The 26015-nt window shown below is 45.9% G+C and overlaps 2 protein-coding genes across 2 annotated transcripts; both read right to left on the bottom strand.

Annotated features, from left to right (window-relative positions):
* Positions 1 to 2988: 2988 nt before the first annotated feature.
* On the bottom strand, positions 2989 to 22204 carry kcnc4 (potassium voltage-gated channel, Shaw-related subfamily, member 4). The gene is made up of 4 exons (XM_086214639.1): positions 20484 to 22204; positions 9180 to 10116; positions 8573 to 8749; positions 2989 to 4981 (listed from the first exon to the last, which is right to left on the bottom strand). Exons 1-4 carry the CDS (start codon positions 21096 to 21098, stop codon positions 4914 to 4916), a joined length of 1797 nt encoding a protein of 598 aa, XP_086070765.1. The 5' UTR covers positions 21099 to 22204; the 3' UTR covers positions 2989 to 4913.
* Positions 22205 to 22733: 529 nt separating this feature from the next.
* Positions 22734 to 25741, bottom strand: hspa1b (heat shock protein family A (Hsp70) member 1B). The gene is made up of 2 exons (XM_086214638.1): positions 25645 to 25741; positions 22734 to 24701 (listed from the first exon to the last, which is right to left on the bottom strand). The coding sequence occupies exon 2, from the start codon at positions 24679 to 24681 to the stop codon at positions 22762 to 22764; it is 1920 nt and encodes a 639-aa protein (XP_086070764.1). The 5' UTR covers positions 24682 to 24701; positions 25645 to 25741; the 3' UTR covers positions 22734 to 22761.
* Between the last annotated feature and the right edge of the window lie 274 nt (positions 25742 to 26015).

Here is a 26015-nt window from a genome sequence, read left to right as displayed (position 1 = left end):
CTCCATTAGTTAAATTGTTGTGGTCACTTTAAGACATTCGTGTTGCGTATCAGCCACAACGAGCACAGATTTTTTTCTGACCATAGAAACAAAGTCACGTGATCCAGGGGCTCCACATTACTGGGCTGCAACTGAGGGACACGCCTCTTTTTTTTTGGTTGCATTTCACAAGCTACCGTCTATTAAGTGAATATTTTACTGTAAAGTTCAGGTTTTTAATCAGAGACTCCAAATATCATCATTTTGTTTTGTCAAAAATATCAGAGTCCTGTCACCCACAGACTCCATCTACTAGTACATCTATAGTATATACAGAAGTACATATATTGTATGCATTCGTGCTCCGACAGTCTTCAACTGATCATCGATGATCCTTCAGTCAGTCATTTTACTGTTTGTCAGCTCGTCTAATTGCTTGGGTTTATTTTTGATTATCGAATTATGCTTCTGTCACCGCACTTAGTGTGTAAAATGTAGCCAGTGTCCATAAGAATCGTGACGAAAAGACAAAAAGAAATAATAAGCAAGAAATCAAATGGTTGAATAAACATCTCATCCAGTAAATCTCAGGGACAAAAGCAATGAATCAGCCAACAAGGAAAGGTAAAGATCTGATGGGGGGAAACTCAATTACAGAGCAAAAAGGCTTCTTCAGCCGTTTGCTCTCCAAACTGAGATGAACTTTGAAACCGCGAGAGGAAAGAGGAGGAACTCCATCTGCGCAGCAGCCGTGTTGTCGTTCTCTTTTCTTTTACAAAAACCGAAGAAAGCCTGGGACATGTGACTGCAAGCGTGGGAATCACTGAAGATTTGGACTTGTTTGACGCAGCGTTACCTTCATTCACTCTCCCCAGACATTCAGCGCTACTGGATCCTGTTTCATCCTTAAAAGTTCAATTTGGCAACTCAAAAGTATCCAGACAATAACTGAAACTTCCTTTTAAAACAGTCTCATCAATAATAGAATAACAACCGTTTGTACAAGCAGATTCGTGTGGAGGTTGTTGTTTTTTTCAATCTAAAAGTAATGACTTATGTGAAGTGTGTTCAAGAAATTGATCCAGATCTCATTTGGTATGAGCATCTTCATCATCTGAGCACTTTGAGTATTTGCAGGCCACAACAAACCAATAATGATACATAATTGAGATATATTACATGGAAGCTATAGTCCAGGCTGCATGTTACTGGACACTTTCTTGGAGAACGTCCCGAGTCTATAAATAAGTACAACCATTTCCACCCAGCAAGATAAGAAGTCAAGATGGCCCCTTCTCCAATGTCACACCGATGAATGAATTGTGAAATGGCTCTGGCTGAGCCCTTCTCCATGGAAACTGTGTTCCATATTGTCATGACAACCTTCAACTGAAGGGAGAAAAAAAAATAAAGCAAGAAATGGAGGAGAAACAATAAAAAGGGAGTAATCACGGATGACGGGACAAGTGCTGACAGATTCTCTCTTTCAGCTTCCAGCTCCGAGCTCATCTTTTCATGAATCACAGCTGCGCAGACCTGTCAATCATCTTTCCTCCAGGAGATGCTGGCTCTCTAATGGAGATGTTTGGGTTGGGAGAACTATCAGCTGCTCCCCCCCGATGACCGCTTTGTGAAGATAGAGTTGTCAAAATACGACATTAGAGCAAATCAAAAGGAGCTGCAGCTGAGTAATTATCACCTGTGAGACGGTTAATGAGGGCTGTTAGGGCGGCTCTTCCCTCTCCATGTATCGGATCATTTCTGGCTGCGGCGGAGGTGAGCTTGTTCAAACCAGGTGATTACGACGAAACCTGTGATTTACCACTGTGACATTCAAAAAGCGTCCAGACTACAAAAACAGGACATTAAAGGACCGCTGGATGTACCGAGATGAAAAAGACGTAGAATGAATTCATCTATCAACACTAAACTGCGTGAGAATAATTAAGTTTACAGCAGATGTGATGAGACAGGTGTCCAACCTGAACCTCTTAATGACTAAATTTATCCAGCTCAGATGACCCTCACGTTATGTGAACATGGACATTCTTTTTTAATGTCAAGTTGTCTTAAATTTGGATTTGGAACAGCAACATTACATTTTTTTTTGTTGCAATTAGGCTAAGCGGAATCATTTTAAGCTGCAAGATTTTTATTTATTTATTTTTTTAACACCAAGCACAACTGTGAGACCATCAGGTCTCTAAATGTCAGGAGATGCAACATCATCAGCATGCACAAGACGCTGCCGCATGACTCACGCAGATGTGACTGCAACCATCCCAGCGTGTGAAGCAGAACACGGAGACACAAAGGATAAATGGCTATCATGACCTCATTTCAGTGCCTGAAATTTGTGCTGCAGGTTGGTGCTGAGGGATTCTGATCATCTGCACCCTGCTGCTGTCGGACTGTTGCTCCCAGTCCAAAACCTGAATGAATTTAGTGGACTGAGAACTCATGGCGGTCAAAAACACACAGCAGCAACAACAAAAATCCAGGTGTTGAGTTGAAATAAATGAGGAGACTTCGCTTGGGTGAGGTGTCGCTCTTCTTGCTGGTTATTTATTGATTTTTATACTCTTTCGCAGAGCCTGTTGGCAACAAATTTCGTTATTGTTCCATTTGAGTGTGTAAAATTACTTCTCACCTTGTAGTTTTAGTGAAGTGGAAACATTCTAGAGCTCTGAAAATGTCATTAACGCCCAATCCCTCTATTGAAGTTATTTAAGTGCAGCTGAGAACTGTTTGGAAGATATTTTGGGGGCTCAACTGATCAACTAGCTACCACATTTAGCTCCCGTACGAGTGTGCACCCGTGGGTGCTTGGACTCACCAATAACCCCCCCCCCACACACACACACACACAGACACATACACACACACTCGTTTTGCTGCACAATACATCCCTGAACATCAAAACATTTCTCATGGGAAACAGTAATGACTATCATACTCAGCTGAGGTGAGTGTGTGTAAGGGAGTGATGGCTCTGCGTGTGTGAGAGAGGGGGGGGGGGGGAGAGAGATGGAGGTAGCCGAGCAGTAATTAGTGTTGCCTGCGATCCCAAATCTCCATGGAGATGTGTTCTGTATGCCATCTACACCTTCAGTACACAATCGTGGAGGCACAGGAGAGCAGGAGGCTCGGCTGTGGCTGCCGTTTCACCACTCAGAGACATTTGTGTCGCCACTATAAATAGCAGAACAGTGGATAACGCAGCATCGCTGCTGCACAGCTCCAAAATGTGCAGTTAATTGAAGAAAAAAAAAGCGGATTCCTGAAAAGAAGCTGTGAATGGAAAAAAAAAAGAGGAGTCACACAGTTTTCATCTTCAACATGGGGTAGGGGGGGCGTGTCTTTTATTTGTACTTCTGATAGAAACACATGCCTACGTGATACAACACCACACATATGCACACACACAGACAGACACACACTGTCTCTCTCCCTCGCTCTCTCTCACACACACACACACACACACACACACACACACACACACACACACACACACACCATAAAACATCTGACAGTCCAACTTGGTTAAAATCCATCACAGCCACCTAGACAGTCGATAACGAGAGAACCGATATGTATGAAACTGATGTACTGTGTGCTTCTCAATCGCATTCGATTACATATATATTCATATGTTTATAGATATATAACAGGAAATGAGCCTAAAAAGGAGGATTATCAAAATAATAATCTTTCATTATTGGTTTAACAGCTATTTCACGGTGCATAAGCATGTCATATACACAGGAGAGGTAAAGGGAATATTGTGCTACATACGTACGACTGTGCTGATACACAACCACAGAGCTGTGGGTAAGAAGAGAAATGGGGCTAATGAGGATGAAATGAGTTCTCCTTTTGTTTAATAAACATAAGGCCACGATGGTAGACCACGAGGAATAGAAAGAAACCACACTCCTGCTCTTCCTTCCTCTCAACGTGGGAACAGCTGCGATTCTACAGATCCGAAGTGCTTAGGAACAACTCAGATGAGGCTACAGCACAGAGTTCAACTGCATCACTCGACATGAGGCACAAGTGGAACTGGCGGTTTTCTACTGCAAGTGTTTCTACTGAAGATGGCGGCGGAAGTCTAATCGTTTGGTCCTGACTCAACCAGTATGTTCGGTTTTACGCGTCTAAACTCACTGACAGACAATACTGCTCCATAGATTTATTTTGTTTTCTCTTCTGTTAAATTTTCTTATTGTACAAGGATTTACAAACGTCTTACAAACGAGCAGCGCTGACTGTCTGCTCGTCCTCCCTGTGCGCGGTGTTCACGAGGGGCGGGATGAACATGATGAAGAACTCAGGTTTTGGTTTTTTTTTTGTGTAGATTTTTTTTTTTTTTTAAAGGATAAAACAACTATTTCAAGTTTTCTAATCCTAGTTCACAGTTAACAGTTAAAACTGCACAATCCCGAATTCACAAGTGTCTGGGAGGTCTTACTTGACAACATTTATGGACAATAATCCAAAAGACGTCTCTGAGTCAAAAGATAGATCGACTGTTCCTGTACAAGCATGAAAATAGAAATAGAAGCACACTAACAAATGTAATATTTGATGAGAAGAAATGTTGTTACATGGTTAAAAGGTCATACTGAGACAAGCTATGGCATGTACACTAAATGATGTTATGGAGGTACATCGTACAATGCTAGATCATGCAATACATGCAAAATGCTTCGCAACGTGTAAATGAGTGTACAAATGTTAATGTAACTTATATTCATCACAGGGTTTGGGATGTGTGACAGACAAAGACAAACAACTCTGTCCAGAGTAGAAAGGATTCCGGTGTGCAGTCCATTCAGAGAGGACAGGCAGGGACCGGCGAGCCAGGCAGCTTCGCGACGACATGTCCTCCACCGTGAGTTCATGCTCTTTCTTCTTTTCCAAGCCAATCAGTGTCAGGTCAGCGTGGTGACCTCCGGCTGAGAGTAACTTGCAGTGGCAGCCAGGATGTCCTTACAGCTCTCTGTGAGGAAACACAAAGGTCACAAGTACAGGTTCACACGCTGACTTACGACAAGAGCTAGGAAAGTGGAGTAGCGCGTCCGGATGTGGCGCAACGACGGTCTGCAACCTGGGCCGTCATCATTATCACGTCGCGATGCACCGATGTGAGATTTAGGGCCGATTTCATCTCTGCATCTCTGTTATTCATTTCAGTTAGTTTCATCTTCTCAGGATGTTTATGAAATGAATTCTGATTCTGGAGGCTTGTTCTCTCCACCTGCTCCAAACCCAAATCAACAGCAAGAAGAAGAACCGCAAAACATCAAAAACAGAACCAGATAATATTTGACATCTTTGCTCACTAAAATGATTTATTGATGATTTCTTTCTTCTTCTTTTTTTTCCCCAACAACCAATATTTCAGCTTTGCTCCACAAACAAATCTGAGCCCCAGTGGCCAGCGGGAGGCTCCCACCTTGACCGCCCAGGCTGATAATGGAAACCTATTAGAGGCGATCATGGCGAGGAGCCACTCAGGAACATGGACGCTCATCTGAGCTTAGAAGCCTTCCTCTCCACTCGTCATCCGCCTGCTGCTTTCTCTCAGCAGCACTCAAACGCTTCGCCACACCATTATGCACTCGTTGTAAGGAAACGAGCTGGCGGCTGTCACATCACGACGGTACTGAGCTTTCAACCAGCAGCACGGTGTTCGCTTTTGTGCATGTAAACTCAGACAGCGAGTGCTCCCTCTGTCGCACACTCCCCCTGACAGCCGAAATCACTTCTGAAGCATCAGTGTTTTGTTCTGACTGCAGGGCGCATGACCATTTCCTGTCCCTGATATCCATCTGAGCATCTTCAGACCTGCTGCATCCATCTGCTTCCTGCCATACTGCGCCGCTGACGATCGCCTGTACCTTATACAATGTGACTATGGAATTAACCCTGTGCCGTCCCTTACGGGCAGGGACCTGAAGAGCTGTAATCTATCTCCATCCAGCCGACCCCTAATGGCTGCGATCATGAATGCAGCCCCCTTTGAACGCTGGACAAAAAAAGCTTCTTTAACGCTGAATCCCGGCAAATTTTTTTTAATAATGTTAGAAAACACTTGAACCCTTTTTGTAGGTAATGTGCACTCAAACGTGTCGTGTATGTGTGACTTTTCCCCCGTAATACACTGGGATGTCATTATCCACATATTCACCAGACACAGGGCTCAGGATTGAATTACCCCCCCGGCTCTCCCTCTCTCTCTCAGATTCGTTTTGAGGTAATCTGGCTTTGCTCAGCTTTCTATTGTTTTTGCGTTTGCAGTCAGAGGAAAGCCTGAATGATGTTTTAAGAAATCTACAAGGAGGCAAATCATCCACTGGTAATTTATTTGCTCCTGGAAACATCCTGTAAACCTGACAGTCTCATTTATCAGGCAGATAAAAAAACAAGTTGAAGACTTATTTTTGATCACTGCACTACAAATGTTGACATCCGTCATTTATCGCTTGCGGCGGCTTCGGTGCTTAAGGTTTTCCCCACCAGTGGGAAACACAACACTGGCTAACGTGGCTAAATTCTAAAGGTGTTGTATTCTTTAAAAAAATTTAATCATTCACTGATGTTTATATTTTCAAATAATAATCTGAAATTGTCTGCAATATTCTGAAGTCTTTTGGGGCCGACGGCGATGGTGGATGTTGAAATGTTTGAGATTTTCCCATTCATATTTTATTTTAGTTGACATTAAACACCCTAAAAAACATGATTTAAAATGACTAAAACGTTCTTTAAACTTTGAATAGATTTTTTCTTCTTCTTACATCATCAGAACCTGCAGGAACTTCGGGCATCTCAGCTGACAGCGTTGAGTCGGAGAGTAACAGGTAGGCTGAGTCATCATTTTCTAGTAGAATTAAAAAACTTTTTTGGATAAAGTATTGCCACAAAACATTTGTATAATGTGATTAAATTATGCTATGTTGTTTTAACACAGGAGCGCTGGTGCTAATAATGAGTTGCTAGTTTGATTCCTGCCTGGCCGGTCCACCTCTCTGTCTGCTAGCTACTCCAGATTCCCTCCTACAAACTGTTAGAGAAGGTTCCCGCTGAAAACATTAGTGTAACGTTGCAGGGTGACATCCCTCCAACCAACACAACTGGAGTGGGATGTTGTTTTCATTTGCGTGCAACAACATACAATTATCCTGCATGAGTTGAACAATTAACACGTTGGGGATTGACGAGGCTTTCAGGAAGCACAGCAATCCTTGTAATTGCCTGTCAACAGAACATGCGTATGTACTCTCATCGGAGCCAAAGTGCATCCATGTGTTGTTTTTTCCTTGACAGTGATGCTTTAATGAGCTTTGCTAGGAAAATGCATTTTGGAGGAGAGAGCAGTTGTACAGGAAAACACCTCCAGTGTGGCTGGGGATGAGAACCAGGATGTTGACGGGGTGGATGTGTGCTCAGGATGTCAGGAATGGATCCATGGCTGCCAAATATAGAGCCTCTTCTCACAAGGGGCTTTTGGATAGTTTGGAAAGCTCAGATGTGAGATCCAGCCGCCGCCGCGCCGCCACCGTAGCAGCAGATGTCAGTTCAGAGAATAAACGAAACTTCTCTCGCTACTTTGTACGTTGTGGAAGTTCGTGGAAATTACAGACAATGGTGATGAAATGTGCGGCGCGTTCGCGATCAGGGACGCTTCCTCCTGTGTGGGGAAAGGTGTTTCTTTCAATCTGAGGTTCTAGACAAATTCTTGCACATGAACCTGAACACATTAGGCCCCTTTCATGACTAATGCACACGTGTCTTCATACAAAGTTATCACTCATTTCTGTTGTGTTTTGTAGTCTCGCAGGCTTGCAAAACCTCAAACTGTCATTTCAGCTCGTGTTCTTCTAAGAAGGAACCATTTGGGGATCTTTTTACGTTGCTGGTGAAAGAAGAAAATTCGAAGACATGCCGTTAAACTGCAGGAGCTTGTAAGTGACATTTTTCTTTCAACTGTGAAATAATTCAAACATATGACAACTAATCGATGATTAAAATAAGTGTTAGTTGCAGCTTTGAATTACACACTTTGGACGCTGCTCTATTTGCTGGTAGTGCTCTGTGGAGGCGATTATTTCTTTCACTGAACACACACAGACAGATAGATGATGCAATTAGCACAACAAAACTCTTCTATTGATTTTGTTTTGAAATCTCTGGTGACTAATGACTAAAAACGGCCTTTAGCCAGTTTGATGCTGCAAGAAAGAGGACTGTATTTTTATGAATAGACGTGTGTTCATACACTTTCAGTGAGCAGACAATGATATATTGAGTCTGCGGGCATTTGCACGCCACCACACTGCGTTGTGACCGTCCTTTCACTGTAATAATACCCAAATGACACAAACACAGAGAGACGAGGAGACTGTCCACTGATTCTCTCTGGGAATACTTCATCTTTTGTTGAAATTTGGAAGCTGAAGTTGGATGCTGCGCAGTTACAGTTAGAGGTATTAGCTGCGTGATTGTCCATGTTTCTTGTATCTGCCCCCCCTTATGTAAAGATCATGGTTTCGCTAATGGGATGGATGCTGGTTTGGAGGTAGCCTACCCGTGTGCACATTGGGCTCTCCAGAGGTTAGGAGGAAGCAGGTGGCCTCTTTCTTCGTCCTCTCTCGCCCTCGGGAGCACCGCAGCGACCACTTTTCACTGGGGGATAGCGGCTGCGTTAGGCTGCAGCCTTCCTCCTCTGAAAGGGCTACATTAGCATCTCCGTTCTGTTTGGAGTCTGACAGGAGGACACAAACACACAGCAACATAAATGCCAAAGCTTTTACTGAGACTCCCCCGAGGGCCCAGACAAAGGCAGAGGTATATTGCATAAAATCTGTGTATTTCTCTAATGAAATCTAATTTGACTGCAGTGCTATAAGAAATAATCTGATCCCGTGTGTTGCTGTCTTTATGACTGAGTACAGTTTGTCTTTCTAGCAAACTCTTAAAAGCCTCAGGAAATCCATAGAAGACTAGAAAAGCAGGAGCTGTTGCTATTAAAATATTATAATAGATGAAATGAACAGACGAAACCTGCTCTGAATAATCTCCATGAATTAAGTAAAGCAAAATAAAGAGTCCAACCAAATTACAGAAAGAAGCTTTTTCTTGGGAGGAGACATGCCTCATGTCATGTGGGTTAAGTGGCCCTGCAGGAGTCTGACCTGAGCGGTTCCTGCTGACGTTCTCCTCTGCAGCCAGTGGACACGTGTCACTCTGAGTGCTGTCTCGGTGCGAATTTGTGTCCGACTTCCCAAACGAGGCTGAGTCCGTCTGAGTGTCCGGGTTTGGGTTGTGCTTCTTTTTCTTTTTGGGCAGCTTCTGCTTGGCCATCGCTAGCGAGTAGTACATCCCAAAGTTATTGACGATGACGGGGACAGGCATGGCGATGGTCAGGACTCCGGCCAGTGCACACAGTGCCCCCACCATCATGCCCAGCCACGTCTGTGGGTACATGTCTCCGTAGCCTAGCGTTGTCATGGTGACAACTGCCCACCAAAAGCTGATGGGGATGTTCTTGAAGTGTGTGTGGTTGGAGCCCGAGGGGTCGTCCGGCTTTGCACCGATACGCTCGGCGTAGTATATCATGGTGGCGAATATGAGAACACCCAGAGCCAAGAAGATGATGAGCAAGAGGAATTCATTGACGCTGGCCTTCAGAGTGTGTCCCAGCACGCGCAGCCCGACAAAGTGTCGCGTCAGCTTGAAGATCCGGAGGATCCGAACAAACCGCACCACACGGAGGAAACCTAGAACATCACTGGCAGCTTTGGAGGACAGGCCCCGCAGGCCCATTTCCAGGTAGAAGGGCAGAATGGCCACGAAGTCAATGATGTTGAGCGTGTTCTTGATGAAGACCACCTTGTTTGGGCAGCAGATGATCCGCACCAGGAACTCAAACGTGAACCAGACCACACAGACGCCCTCCACCATTGTTAGCACGGGCTTCGTCACCATCTCCCGCCTCTCCTCCGCACGTGTCACGTTGCCCACAAAAACCAGCTCTGTCCGGTTCTGCAGCTCATTGAAGGCTTCGTGGGTCTCCAGGCAGAAGGTGGTGATGGACACCAGGATGAAGAAGAGGGAGGCGAGCGCGACGCCCTGGACGAGACAGAACGAACAGTTAATCGTCACAACTGAACGACTTCCTACAATTAATAACCGGTCAGTGCTGGTTTTAATCAAGAGCCTGACCGCACCAAAGGAACAGCCAGCATGTGAGCTTCTAGTGAACAATGTATCAATCAATAATGTCAAAATTAAGCGGCAAATTAAAAGAAATACACGTGCCAATCAAGCCCTGTTGCACAAGAGAATCTGAGAGATTCTTTTCAGGCAGTCGATGGTTTGATTGACAGTTAAACGAGACTAACGTGATAAACTCGCAGATACAAGAACATTTAACTCGGACACAAAGTAACAGGAAACGATATCTGCAAACAATGTCCAAATCAATGATTTAACCCTTCTGTCAGGTTTTGCATGAATGGCAGCAAAAGGCACGGAGGAGAAAACCTCCATGCATCACCGCTCTGCAGAATTAACCCTCAGACCACAGCGACAAAACCAATACAACCAGTAATTTTAATTAAAATGGAGCAGCAAGTGACCTCTGCACATATAAATGGAGCTGTAGCTCTTGAAAAGTTTTGTTTATGACATGCATAAGATACTGGCTATTCACAAATAAAGGTTCAAATATGCAGGACAGTAAAAAACAACAACTGTTTACCCAGTAATGCAGGCCTAGCGGAATCCAAAACAACATCCAAATATGTGTGTTTTTGTCTCTTCGGACTGCCGCTGTGCCTCCTCGTGAGATCTCATTTCCTGCTAGAAAATAACTTATTGCTATAACTGTCAAATCGAATCCAATCAAATATCATTTATACAGCACAAAATCCCGAATCAGAACTTGCCTCAGGGGGCTTCACAATCCATCCATTGCTACCCTCGACTGAAGTCTCCTGTTTATGAAACTGTGTTGACATGAGATCAGGACGATTCTCAGTGAGAAACGGCACATTTTCAAATTCAAATTAATACTCCCATGGACACATGGGGCGCACAGGCAGGGGGCCGCTCACGTGGAGCTGAGACCATGTGAACAAACTACATAATCAACTCTGGAGCTTCTTTAGGAATTTAATGCTCACATTACATGAGGAAATAACAGTCTAATTGGTCCAGAAGGGAGAGTTTTGGTTAATCTGGTGGCAGCAGATGTCATCAGGGGTCCCAAAGTGGGAGGGAAGGATACAACCGTCTCATCTGTCCGGTTACGGGGTTCAGTAGAGAAACAAAAACGTCTGACATGAGAAAATGATCCGGATTAAAAAACACAAACAGAGTGGCGAGTGACTCCATCCACTTTTTTGTTTCATGGAAGGCGATTTGAAACAGCGTGGCAGGTAGTCACCTGATCCAGTACAATGGCTACATCTGTCTGTGTTTGTCTGAACAGTGTGAGCTACCTGTCGTCATTGTTTACAAAAGCCAGGACAAATTATAATGCGTCTCCAACCTTTCTAATCTTCCAGCTGGATAAATATGTACCTGCGCCTGGCAGGACTGCTCTCCTGCTGGGGATTCTCACATGTCAATCTGCTCTGCAGTGCAAAAAGAAAGAAAGAAATTAAATAAATAAAAACGAACCAAGCACACGGCTTCCAACTGGGACTCAAATTTACTTCATAACAAATGGTGTAAATAAGTTTAGTGAGTAGATTCATGTTGATTTGTATGCACAAGACATGCGCGTTCACTTCTGTGAGATTTCTACCATGACAACCTCCGTGGGCTTTGTCCCTGTGGAGCTGTTACGTGTTCCCATGATCCCCTGAGACAACGAGGAGGCCAAGCTGCGGGACAACAGGGGAGAAGCCTCGTCTCTGCCCCAGGAGGAGCAGCAAGTCCCCTCTGTCGCACGGGCACGTGCTCCCTGAACATCATCAAGGCCAACTCTACAGTACGCATGCGTGTGTGTGTGACACAATCAGATATGTTACAACAAGCCAAACCAAGAAAGTAAACAATAACTTCAGGTGTAATACGGAGCCCAGAACTATCACCTCACGATTGTCTGCTTCCACCAACCAGACCAGAGCAGGCAACACTGGGGTGTCGCACTGCAGACGACCTTGGACTTTTTAGATTCAAAATGTCACCATTTCATACTATAATTCATTTACGTTTGAATAGTTATCATAAATATTAGCTTGTGAGTTCAAGAGGCACGACCCATCGGCCGCCACTTGCTGACTTTACAAATTGTACCTTTATACACGATATTGTCACATTTCAGAGACAAATCAAACAACTGTAGCCACACAAATGTTATTCTATGACTCGTTTTCTGAGATTTTTTTTTTGTACGAGATGATAACCTGTATTATACAAAAATCAGAAGAAATAGTTTAGTTCAAAACACACACACACACACACTATATACATTCTAGTCTCCCCTCACTCTTGTTTTTGTATTGGAACGCCAGTCAGACAAAAGAGGCAGATAAACAAGAAGCTCCAGATGTAATGAAGGTGGTCTTGGCCAGAACCAGAGGGGCCAGCTGACGCCACACCTCATCACAACACTCCTCAGAGTCAATTAATTAAAAATGGCACAGGCGTTTCATCAACCCTCTCTAGACTTCCAAGTCCCACTGTGGGTTCTTCACTTGTTGCTCCATGGACGTGGACGGTCACGAGAGCGGCGGAGTGTAAACATCAGGTGTGCCGCTCAGACGTAAGCCCATCAATAATCTACGCAACTGTCGATACGACCGGCGCTGATATGCCATTCCACTCATTGATACCTCCTCGGCTGGAGAGAGACCCACCAAAAAAGCAGCCACGTTCTTTCATGGACTGCTTGATCAAGTGTGCCGGCTCGTCAAGCTGTTACTCCGCAACACTTCTCACCTGCCACGAGTGACTCAAGACCAAACCCACCTGCCAACCTGAGCTACGAGTGTGTGTGTGTTAGTGTATATGTAAGTATATTCTAGTGGATGAAGTCATGGACTGAATATATTCATCATCATCATCATTGTTAGCATGAACACCTTCTAGTCACTCATCTAGATGAGGTGAGAGAATAAACCATCAGCTCTCCTATGTGTCACACTCTGGCGAGACTACGGCGTGCGGCACTCTGGTATGAAAAGAAACCAGCGGCGACCAAATAAAAGCAGTGAATCTCGCCGCTCCTTGGATGTTTACGATGAGCCCGACAGACCTTGACAGCGTTCCGTTTACTCAAATGTCAAACGGTTTTGTTCCAGAGCTAAACAGAGCCGGGTATCTGCAGTCGGGGGCACCTCTGCAGCGAAGACACCCAGCACAGGAAGAGACTTGGCTCATGAAAGACTCAACCCCAGCAGTCTAACAATACCCTGACCTCTAACCTCTGACCTGTGCGCACATGCTTGCAAGAAGCCATACGTCTTTCTTTGGGTTTGTCATCACGCATTCGTCTCTCTGGTTGGTTGTGAATCTTCCTGCTCGATGAATACGACAGCGTCTAAATGTCTGTGTGGTCTATCAACCCTCATATTTCCCCGTTCAGACGGCGAGGTGATACTATCGCCGCAGGGCGACGCCATCTTAAACACGGGAATCTTTATGTGGCACTGTGAACGTTTAACTGAGGTGTCTCACGCTCCGCTTCCTGTAAATGAACCTGCTGAAATGCTGCCGAGCTTTTAAACTGATTCAAATTTATCATTCAGATTCAGGCCTGTAGATGCAAATCTTCCCACTGATAACGAACGCTCCCACTGTCAACATCACGCCTCAGGTATTCATCATTATTTGCTCTTTTACTGTAGTTTTGTTCATCCTGGGTCTCATTGTGAATCCTTCCAGCTTTTGCATCTCTTTCTGACATTTTAGCTTTGGGACTAAGTGTTACTTTTGTGACTTTTGCCCAAATACACGGCCTTTTATTTTACAATTCCTCCATTAAAAGAAGAGGAAAGGCCAGCAATTTGTGTGTTCACAGCAAAAAATGCCATTCGTTTTAAACCTACATCACCCTCCTAATGTGTCCCTGCCTTGCTCTCACCCGCTTCTTTGGTCTGTTTCTTACGCTGCCGCCATCTTGTGAAGTCAAACAGTATCTTAAAACTTTGTGCATTTAAATCTTAACTCTAAATCATTTGTGTTAATTTAGTTTTTTCTTCTTTTTTTTTTTTGAACGTTGTCAAACATCCGGTGCATTAATCTGTGGTTGAGCAGGTCTCATATCAGAGACTCGCTGGTTCGGACCTCGGCTCATCGGCGGCGTCCCTTAGGAAGGCGTGTCCGACTCTGAGGGACGCTGATGAAGAGAGCGAGGTACGTCTTAGAGCTCCAGGAAAGCTTACGAGATAAATCGTCACTCCTGCTCTGTCTGCGACTTACACCTGAATGCATCAATAATAAAAGTACAACCAAGAATAATGAGTACTACCAATCTTAGTACTTTCCCTGATACTACTTATCAAGCTGATGTAAAGCTACTATAGTATATAGGTGGGAATAATTTATGATGCCTGAATTTAGTTCCATTTCCTATCTTGTTATTGCCTGATCTTTTGATGTGACCCCCGATGAAAGAAAGCATTAATATCACCGATAAAAAATGAACGTTTTATGAATGATAATTCTGTGGGGGAGGGAATCCTTTGCGGGTATGAAATGCCAAACACTGTGTACCAAAAGAAAACCCGAAACCAAGGTCATGTTCCAGTGCCAGAGGCCTCCCGAGGGGACGTCCAGCGAGCCCCAGCTGAAAATACCAGAGCTGGAAGGAGCGAGGCGGCGTGCGTGACAGGCAGCGGGCTGTGCATCAGGTGGGGAGAGCCATTACAGCCGTCACCTCCAGCAGCTCAGCATCACGCTCCGCCACACACTACCCAACAGCACAACAATGAGCCGTGTGAGCAGTCAGCAGCTGCAGGACCAACCGGAACACTCGCCGCTGATGTCACAGAGGCTCACGTCTGTGACGTCCATTCCCCTGAGGACGGAGGACATTACCTGTCCGCTACAGAGCCTGTCAGCTGTGTTCCTCCAGGAATCTCCTGTGTTCTGGGACGTCTACGCTGTCATACGAAACCAGAAAAATACAGGAGACAGAAGTTTTAACATTCCTTTTACTGAAGGGAGTGAAGACATTTTCAGTTTTAAACTCTTGAAAGGAGAGCAAAGCATCCTGGGAAGGCGTACTGGATGAGGAGAATCCTCAGGTTTAGGTCACTGAGTTTACCACTGCCAACAAATAACTGAACACCTTTTCTGTTGCTTCAGCTTGAAGACAGGAAGAGGCTGGCTGGAGCGGTGCAGTGACATCATCATGACATCACTTGTGAATAAACACCGAATCAGAACACACAACCATAGTCAGCAGGAAGAGGTCAAAGGTCAGGAACACACACACACACACACACAAGTTATTAAGTTTAGACAGAAACATAAAGCTTTTTGCTGTCCGTCCTCTCAGATTAAAAGAGATTTTCAGCTTTGAAACTTAACAAAACACTACAGTCTCCATTCTCTCATTTTGATATCGTTTTTTTTTAAACCATAATTATATTTGGTTAATCAGGAACTTAGTTTTCAAACACTTCCATACAAAAAAAATTCTTCTATTCATCTTTTCACATGACAGGTGTGGAAATCATGATATCCCATAAACAAATGCTGTTGATGCTCTGCAATGCTAATAATTTCTCTTAAGATTGTTTATTGAAATATATTTTCAGTCGTGCCAGTTTTTTTTCTTCCTCCCCTCATAAAAAAGTTTGCAACTTTGTGCAGACTTGCTGATGTACCCGCTGATCTCACAGCCGCTCTATTTTCAGCACGCGGCTTAGAAGTGAGCCGAGTAAACAAGCAACATAATCAGACAGGATTACGCGGCTCCTTCGCAGGGAAGTCAGTGTTAGAAGAGTCTCCTTAACAAGGCTAAGCCGCTTTGATGATGTGAGAATAAAATCAAAACCTGCTTTCCATTTAGAGAGGAGCCGGGAAAGGTGGCAGCGGCGTGAACGCCGGGCCCACAGGAACACCCTCCCCACACTTATTTATTATCTATCACCTGGGTGGCACGCCGAGACAAAGGTGTGACAATCAGCTCCATTCTTACAAACGAACAAAGCACTTTATTTAAGGTTATCGAACAGAATACTTTCCATCTCAAGCCTCCCACACAGTGCACTTGTTACGATTCCCCCAAGATGAAATGTTTTAGCTCTTAAACTGGATATTAATATTCCAGGACATCAGTACAATCTTGGCTCATAAGACTCACGTTAAATCTGTGGTAATACCAATAAAAGCAGGCATGTAATTTGACCATAACAATTTTGAAAGCGTGCTGTTGTATCCAGCCTTCCTAAAGTACTGAAAACAGCGTTCAAGAGGCTAAAGAGCTCATTTATTGGTTGTATTAGACTCCTAGTAATGCGTATTAGACCTCAAGATTCCCCCTCATTCTCATAACAAAGACAAATTGATTTGTTCCTCTACGTGGGAGCAAATACGGAGCCCCTTTTCTGTGGGAGAGGCAGTTTTAATTGCTCATCCCAGTTAACAAGTTGGAGCCCATTACCACGGCGCTGATTAATTACAGGCAGCGGGGTGGGCCATTAATGCAATACTGCCTCAGAGAAGCTCCAAAGTTATCGGGTCTGAGTCTGGAATACAATTAAAACCATGAAGTTCAATCATACTGCAGGTATTCATTTGAATTATTACAGGTTTCTTGGCATTAAATGGCGTGAACAGATTGGTTAAAGGTAAAATGAGGTTAAAGTTCTGACATGTAGAGCTTGGATTTTTTTAGTTATTTATTTTTGGGTGATGCAACAGGTCTGTGACACTAAATCCTGAACCCAGATTCAGAGGGTGAAGAGTTGAAGGAGAACAGCCGCAGGACCAGCGGCGCGTCCACGAGGCTGCTGATGTCACGAAATGTGACTATAAAGACTAATTTCAACATCAAAGATGCGTTCCACACATTTATTAGATTATTTCAAAACATATCATGTCTGACATGGTTATTCTGAGTAATTATGTCATTAAACCCCTTCAAAAGTCTGACTACTGGACACGCCGCGTCTCCTTTACTTCAACGTCCTGCATTTTTCAGTTCGTACCCTGGAGGTTTTTTTTTTTTTTGTCCCACATCAAACTTGTGTTTGCTGAATAGTGAAAGAAGAGGCTTCAAAAATAATCTCTTATATAACCACCTTAAAATCTGATTTTTTTGTGAGTACATGAAGAAAAAGACGTCTTCATCAGTGAATGTTCAAACCGATGGCGAGCGTTGAACTCTGAGCATAAACTGTAAAAGCAACATGAAAACATAACAAAGAAGAAAAACAAACAAGCCAATGACTGAGGGGAGATGCTGAGGTTGCCCGAGCCCCCCATCCAGCCAAGATGGCCGCCCTGTCAGGTGGTGCTTTGAGCTAAATGCTAACGTCAAGCTGCTCTAAATGACAGCGCTACAGAAGCAGAAGTGAATCTTCTGCCAAAACTCGACCCACGTTTGTGCGTTGATACCAGCGTTGACTCAGAGTGAGCGTGGACGCCTAAAGTCAGCCAAAGGTTGGACGACCCACGTCTGACCCGACTCGCGTGCTCGCTTCAGCGCCATAAGTGGCTGAAACTAACCAGAGCTACGCCTCCACGCCGGCAGCAGTTTTGTTCTGGAGTCATCCGTATCATAAAACTAGCAAAAACATCTTATTGTGACTTCAAAACAGAAGGAAATGTTTTCAGATTGACCGGTTTAATCGGCTTGAAAAATGTGCTAGCTTGTAAATATCTGTTAATTAGCACCCCCCCCCAAAAAAAAAAAATTCTGACCAAAAAAAAGAAAAAAAGATGGTGTTTGAGGAAAAAGCAGTGTCTCTGTATCGTTAGAAAATAACCAAACGCAGCCGAAACCTGCAGAAAGTTCCTCAGATGTGAAGGAAAACTCTGGAGTAGAAGCTTGAGAGTCAGAACTATTTGGTTTCAGACAGAACCAGAATCGTGAACGGAGCCGTTATGAGGTCTTCAGAGCTGCAACTCCGGGCCTTTACTTTTTACACTGATGTGGCGTTAATGACGGACAGATTAAAGTCCCTTTGGCTTCTAGAATCACGTTACCTGAGAGGAGCTCAGAGGCTCTTTGGCCATAAAGGTAACATGAGGCCTTCAGAAAGCACTTGGCATCCTTTCAGAACACACACACACACACACACACACACAAACACACAAACATGCGTGAATCACAGGAAATGGATCGAGAACATTAAGACATAGAGAGAGAGAGAGAGAGAGAGAGAATATAGATCCATCCTCCACCCGTTCTCATCACATACTTCCACACAGAATCTAATCAGCTCCACCCCCCAAACTTTGCAAATCTTTATCGATCCGCTACAAATGTTCAGCAGCGAGAGACAGACGTGACTGACTCAACCGCCCGACTCTTCAGATGGCAGCTGTGACTCAGTGACGTCGGCGGTTCCGCGCCAACAGCCCGCAGATGCCACCTGGACCAGAAAATGAAATAAAGGCTATTTGTAGTGTGACTGGCTGGTGTGACTGTGCCTTACACCACAACACCGCCGGAGTCTCTGAATAGACCGATGCAAGCCTCAAACAGGCGGACGCAGGGCCGAGTGGCCATCGGCCTCTGATACTTTGGGCTCAATGTGCTTTTCTTTTTGACGAGGCCACTAATGGAAGCTGCAGTGACACCTGACGCTGGCGTCCATGTTTGTTCATCCAGCACTCTGTTGCTTTTGTTGCCACTGATCCATTAGACAGCAGCAAACGTTCAAACGCTTACAGCAGGCGGAACCCCTGAAAGCAATGGTGGCAAATTGGTTTTAGTTTTTAATCCAGCACAGCAGCATTGGAGCGAATGGCTGAATCTGCTTTTCACAGCTCCAACAATCATTCTTTAAGACTTCTGCCTGTTGCTGAAAATAAAAAAAAGTTCATGAGACCTGCATTTCTTGTTCAGCGTGACGATCTTCACGAGTACGAAGCCTGAAAGCCATCGTTCGAGGCACAAAGCTCACGTTCTTCCATGAACGAGCTGCAAAATCACAACAAATGAGCTTCAAATTTGCGACCCCTGTCTGCTGCCAGCAGCTGCCATTTCTAAGATGCATCAAATCTTCCAAAAAAACAAAAAAAAAAAACACTTCCAGAGTTGGTGATGATTCCTGTGAAACCAAAAATAAGAAATGACAAACTAACATAAGCAGATGCCAACCAAAGACCTTGTAGCAGACTTTTAAACAAAAAACCCATCAAGAACCCCACGACTCAGAGACGAGGGTTCAGCTACTGGGTGTCAGGACGATGAGAAGGTCACTAGAAGGGTGCGGGCGGCTGCGTCGACCCGCTGGACGAGCGACACGCAATCATCACGCTTTTCAGCTGTGGTTCCTCTGTGTAACGGGAGCTGCTGCCGGCAGCCCTGCAGCCTTTCCAACACTCCTGTTTGGAGCACCTTAAAGTGCAAACCCTGAACAGGATGTGTGGGAACACTTCAACGGCACTTACATTCCTGGTACAGTTTTAGATTTGTACTGAGAACTGAACTGTTCTACACCAGATTGATGTGTTTGGAGAGAGTCTTGACTTTGAAATGAAGGAGCTCAGTGAGGGAATGTGTCAGTGGAACCTGGACGCCACTCTTCTGGGGAGGTTTTCTACAAGATGTGGGCACCTGAAGGGATCTGCCTCCACTCAGACACTCTGGCCTGTGCAGATCATCTCAAACCTGAGGCACGGCATCCTCAAACAGAAATGTAACCTTCTGAAAACATTCGCCACAAAATTGGATTAATTGAAATTACTACTGGGTCCTGGTGCAGGAAGTTTACCATGAAAAAAACCTCCTCCAGAATAGAAGTACACACACACACACACACACACACACACACACACACACACTCTTAACCCGCGGCTTGTAGTGATAAACTCAACAAGATCCAGACCTGACCTGGAATGTGAATTTCCAGTTTCTGAGTATCAATGTTCCCAAGAACAGAAGCTGCAGACGTCAACAGGAGCAGGACTCCCAGGGCTGGAGATTACAGGTTTGTTCGGTTTTTGTCCTGGCAGATTTTACTCCTAAACAACAAAATATCACAATTCTTAAGTTGCTGGGGAGGAAACCGGACAGGAATACAGCGGACAGACTTGCAGTTGTAGTTGCTGACTCTCCAGGTTAGTTCATCCACAAGCTTCCTATCACAGGTGAAAGCAGGAACACACACTTGCAGGTTGAAGAGCTGCAGCCTTGCTGTACCTCGAGGGACACCTGTTGATGACGACATGTTTTTTTCCAACGTGGGAGCTTCTCGCGCGGGCTTCACGGTCCAGCACCGAGGGCCATGAAGACACCCCCCCCCCAAAAAACAAACAAACAAACAAACAAACAAAAACAAAAAACCAGAGGAAAACCAACTCACCCTCGCTGCCCTGGAGGAGTAGGGGTCGTCGAACAGGGCCCAGACCTTCGGCTGCCAAACCTCGCAGCATCCCCTCGACCGGCCCGGACAGTCCTCGATGCCGAAGCGCCGCGGCATCTCTCTGTCGTCATCGGTGTCGTCCGGATCAGGGGGTTCGAATATCTCCAGGGCCTCCTCTGCGTCCCGGTGCTGCCGGTAGGTCATCCAGCAGCATGGCTCCACGTCGGTTTCGTCAATCCCCCAAAACGCCAGCTCCTCCTCGAAGAGCGGCCCGCAGACGTCGGCGGGGCAGTGCAGCTTCCCGGTCCGGTAGTAGTTGAGCACGTAGGCGAAGATGCCCGGGTGTCTGTCGAAGAAGAACTCGTTCCCACTCGGGGGCGCAGCGTTCGAGTCGGAGCTGACCTGCGTGTCCGGGCTGGCCAGCCACGCCAGGCGGGTCCCCGGCAGGGTCCTGAGGGTGCTCTTGTAGGTCTCGTGTCGTGTGCCTCCCACGTTGATGACAATTTTGTCCGAGTCTTCCCCTCTGGCCATCTCCTCCTTCAGACATGATTTAGACGGAGGCTTGTTCCCAGACTTGCGCCCCCGGTAAGACGAAACACACACCGAGCTGATCATCGGGAAGCAACTGTTGTCCGCCGGCACGGAAATCAGAACGTCAAGGCAAAGTGCGCCCTCATGTCAGAGCGGAGTGGCTCCAGTTAGACGCTCAGTAAAAAACACCTGTTACTAAACTCAGGTGGCGCAACAAGCGGCAGGTGGTGCAGGTGGTTGGCCGAGTGCGCGTTGGGAATGTCGCCGCACGCACGGCAGACGACCGCAGATGTTGCGCTTTCTTTCCAAACCGGTTGAGCACAGCGGCGCGGATTCAAGGTATATTACGCACGGTAGCGCAGGCCCGCGGGATGCCAGGATCCTCCGGTCTCTCCTGGACCCCCCGCGTCTGTGTCCAAAAGTCTGTGACGTGAAAATCCAAAACAACTCCGGACAACTTTCCTGCTCACCCGTAGCTGAGATCGATGCAGCCGCGCCGCTGCTGAAATATTCAACCGCCTCTTCTTCTTCTTCTTCTACTTCTTCTTCTTCTTCTCCTCCTTCTTCTTCTTCTCCTCCTCCCTCCCGGCTCAGCTCGCGCGTGCCAGATGTGCTTGAGCTTATTTTGTTTTTTTGTTGTTGTTGTTGTTTTTCTTTATTTGCAGCTGGGGATCTGTTGCTCCTCCACGAGTGAGTCGCGCCTGTCTTCCCTTAGCGACACAACCCGGTTGGATGGTGAGTTCAACAACAGGCTTTAACTCTTCGGCTGCTGGTGGAGGTTTGGTGCATTATTGAACCACTCCCTCTAATTAGAGGATGGGCTGAGGATGAAGTGTGTGTGTGTGTGTGTGTGTGTGTGTGTGTGTGTGTGTGTGTGTGTGTGTGTGTGTGTGTGTGTGTGTGTGTGTGTGTGTGTGTCACCCAGCCTCAGTTTATCTTCCATGTCTTGTCTGGCTCACACTGGTGAAAACCCTTGGAGGATGCATGGCAGCAGAGAACCGAGCAGGACACGCGCATTGTAACACACCTCGAGCTCAGGCGCGTGAACCAAACAACCAGAAACACCGTGGTGATGATTTGCAGGTCGTTGCTCTCATCGCGACGCGCAAAGAGAACCCGCCGCCCAGTCAGCAGCTGCGTGCAGGGGCTCGGTGTCACTGCCCGCGCTGTTATTGTAAAGTCTGATCCAACAGGTAGCTGAGAGCAATGACGTGTGCGTGGAGAACCCGCCGTCGCATTAGCTTACACCGCCATCTAGTGGATCATCTGGGGAACTACGCCTGTGACCAGCCTCCTCCAAAGAGCGGTGACGCCTCATTGACGTGTGATTATTTTTTTCTCAATAAAACCAGCAGGGGTGATGACCCGGCGTGCGTTGAGCAAAGTGGCACAGTGTGAGACAGCCTTAGACGATGTTGGGGTTATTTAGAGAGAGCTGGTAGAAATATTTTAGGGGGGAAAAAAATACATTTTTGCTGAGGTCGTGTTGGTAGGGACTGAAAAAAGTTCAAGATTAGTTATATGTGTGTGTGTGTGTGTGATGCATATTATTAATTATTTAAGATAAAGGGGAAGTTTCATGTTGGAGTTCTTCAGTTTGTAAATGAGTGTTTGATCGATGAATTAAAAATAAATACAAGACAGAGTCTTTTATTTTTCAAGTGTTTTTATTATGACAAATGCAGAAAAAACATCCACCAACAGTAATACATGGATGAAACAGTTACTACAGTAAGAGTTGACTGTTTCAGTCCACTTCCTCGATGGTGGGGCCCTGAGAACTGCCTCCTGATTGGCTCCCGCAGCCTCCGGGTGGCGCGGCTCCCTGGTACAGCTTGGTTACAATCGGCTTGCACACTTTCTCTAGTTCCTTCTGATGATGCTCATACTCGTCTTTCTCAGCCAGCTGGTTGCTCTCCAGCCACGAGATCGTCTGGTTGCACTTGTCAATGACCATCTTTTTATCCTCTTCACTAATCTTTCCTTTCACGTTGTCATCCTCCACGCTGCTCTTCATGTTGTAGGCGTACGACTCCAGCGCGTTCTTTGCTGCCACCTTATCCCGCTGCTGGTCATCCTCAGCCTTGTACTTCTCTGCGTCCTGCACCATCCGCTCTATGTCCTCTTTGCTGAGGCGGCCCTTGTCGTTGGTGATGGTGATTTTGTTTTCTTTGCCGGTGCTTTTATCCACAGCAGACACGTTCAGAATGCCATTGGCGTCGATGTCGAAGGTTACCTCCACCTGCGGAACCCCTCTGGGTGCAGGAGGGATGCCTGTGAGCTCAAACTTGCCCAGGAGGTTGTTGTCCTTGGTCATGGCTCTCTCACCCTCATAGACTTGAATCAGGACGCCTGGCTGGTTGTCTGAGTAGGTGGAGAAGATCTGAGTCTGCTTGGTGGGGATGGTTGTGTTACGCTTGATGAGAGGTGTCATAACTCCACCTGCAGTCTCAATACCCAGAGACAGAGGTGCCACGTCCAGCAGCAGCAGATCTTGGACGTTCTCAGAAGTGTCCCCCATGAGGATAGCGGCCTGCACTGCTGCCCCGTAGGCCACAGCTTCATCTGGGTTGATGCTCTTGTTCAGTTCTCTACCATTAAAGAAATCCTGTAGGAGCTTTTGGATTTTGGGGATTCTCGTGGAACCACCTACCAGAACGATATCGTGAACCTTGGACTTATCCAGTTTGGCGTCTTGAAGGGCCTTTTCGACTGGCTCCAGGGTTCCTCTGAAGAGTTCAGAGTTGAGCTCCTCAAAACGCGCCCTGGTGATGGAGGTGTAGAAGTCGATGCCTTCGAACAGAGAGTCAATCTCGATGCTGGCCTGGGTACTGGAGGACAGGGTTCTCTTTGCTCTCTCACAAGCTGTGCGCAGTCTCCTCACTGCTCTCTTATTGTGGCTGATGTCCTTCTTGTGTTTTCTTTTAAATTCCTCGACAAAGTGGTTGACCATCCTGTTGTCAAAGTCTTCCCCGCCAAGGTGCGTGTCCCCTGCGGTGGATTTCACCTCAAAGATGCCATCCTCTATGGTCAAGATGGACACGTCAAAGGTGCCTCCGCCCAGATCGAAGATGAGGACATTGCGCTCTCCCCTTTTACCTTTATCTAGACCGTAAGCGATGGCTGCTGCCGTGGGCTCGTTGATGATCCTCAGAACATTCAGTCCAGAGATCACCCCGGCGTCCTTGGTGGCCTGCCGCTGGGAGTCGTTAAAATAAGCTGGAACTGTGATGACTGCATTGGACACTCTTTGTCCCAGGTAGGCCTCGGCAATCTCCTTCATCTTAACCAAGACCATGGAGGAGATTTCCTCTGGGTAAAAGGACTTGAGCTCCCCTTTATACTCCACCTCGACTTTGGGCTTTCCGTTATCACTGATCACTTTGAAAGGCCAGAGTTTCATATCAGACTGGACAACCGACTCGTTAAATTTTCTCCCAATGAGACGTTTGGCATCAAAGATTGTGTTGGTGGGGTTCATAGCCACCTGGTTCTTGGCGGCATCCCCAATGAGCCTTTCTGTGTCAGTGAAGGCCACATAGCTGGGAGTGGTTCTGTTGCCCTGATCATTGGCAATAATCTCCACTTTGCCATGCTGGAAAACTCCAACACAGGAGTAGGTGGTGCCCAGATCAATGCCGATAGAGATTCCCTTTGCTGAGGACATCTTGTTTGTTGCTGTAGGTCCTGTAAAAATAGGAAAACACAAGAGTTGTGGTCGTTAATATTGGGTGAAAGGACTGATTAGATGCATGTCATTGCTGTCGGCAGATATCGGCCCAGCAAATAGTTTTTGCTCATTGTTTCTTTTCATATAGATAATGTGTGTTTATTCAGTGTGAATAAAATCTTTGCACAAATATCAGCATCTGCTAATATCGGCCCGATCAACTGCAAAACACTGACGTGTCAGATACCGGCGACAAAACCCAACATTGTGCATCCCTTCAACTCATCCCTGCGCTTGAAATACTTCAAAATAATTTCTGGTTAATTTTTACAGTAAAATACAGAACAAATTGTCAGGCAGTCTTGAGCAGTGGTGCGATTGTTGACAAAATGTTGTATTTCAGATTAAAAACGGTTTCCCTAAATGAGGACCTTTTTTTCTCCACATACAAAAAAGGCTCTGACAATAAACTAAACTACTCCTAAACTAAACTAAAATGGTAAAGGGACTCAATTTTATATGGCGCTTTTCTACCTTAGCCGTACTCAAAGCGCTTTACAGTGTCATCTCATTCACACACTGATGGTGGAGGCTGCCCTGCAAGGCGCCAACCGACTCATCAGGAGCAATTATGGGTTCAGTATCTTGCTCAAGGACACTTTGACATGGTCACCGGGGTCGAGGCTCGAACCAGCGACCCTTTGGTTGCTAGACGGCCACTCTACCCCTGAGCCATGCCGGCTGCTAAGCAGTTAAAAGTTGAACGATCAAATCCAACAGTTTAACGAGCAGTTAAACTGACTTAGTGGCACATACATGCAGGTAGAAGTACAGGTAGGATTGAAAGTCCAGGAGGACGCGTCCTCCTCCATCAGGTATACTGATCAGAGAATCAGCTGCTAACATCAAAGCCCTGATCAGAGAATCAGCTGTTAACATCAAAGATCAGCTGCTACTTACTTTCTGTTTTAAGTTGCTCAAAGATGCTGAAGGATCTCAGTCGTCTCCTTGCCTCTTCTCCTTCGCCGGCGTGTGCTTCCTGTGATTCTCATGCCTGGACGGTCTCACGCTGCATGCTTATATAGTTACAACCAGTTTTCCAGAATGATCCCAACTCCCCCACCCACACCCCTCCACCGCCGCCGCCGCCGCCAAGCTCAGTGACTCAACTGTTAATATTAGCAACTAATGCAGCTGGCCTGGTGCGCCAGGGAATATTCCAGAGAGGGACAGCCGTTTGACGCTCCGCCAGGCCGAGTGAGAGGGAACACAATGCAGCAGGAAGGCACATTCAGGGGAGGTGTTTGACCTCGTGAATGTGAGCTTTATCC

Source organism: Aulostomus chinensis, chromosome 9, assembly GCF_037954235.1.
Source record: "Aulostomus chinensis isolate RoL2024-O1b breed Wild chromosome 9, RoL_Achi_v1.0, whole genome shotgun sequence".
NCBI classification, from domain to species: Eukaryota; Metazoa; Chordata; class Actinopteri; order Syngnathiformes; family Aulostomidae; genus Aulostomus; species Aulostomus chinensis.
This window is presented reverse-complemented; position numbering and strand designations above follow the sequence as displayed.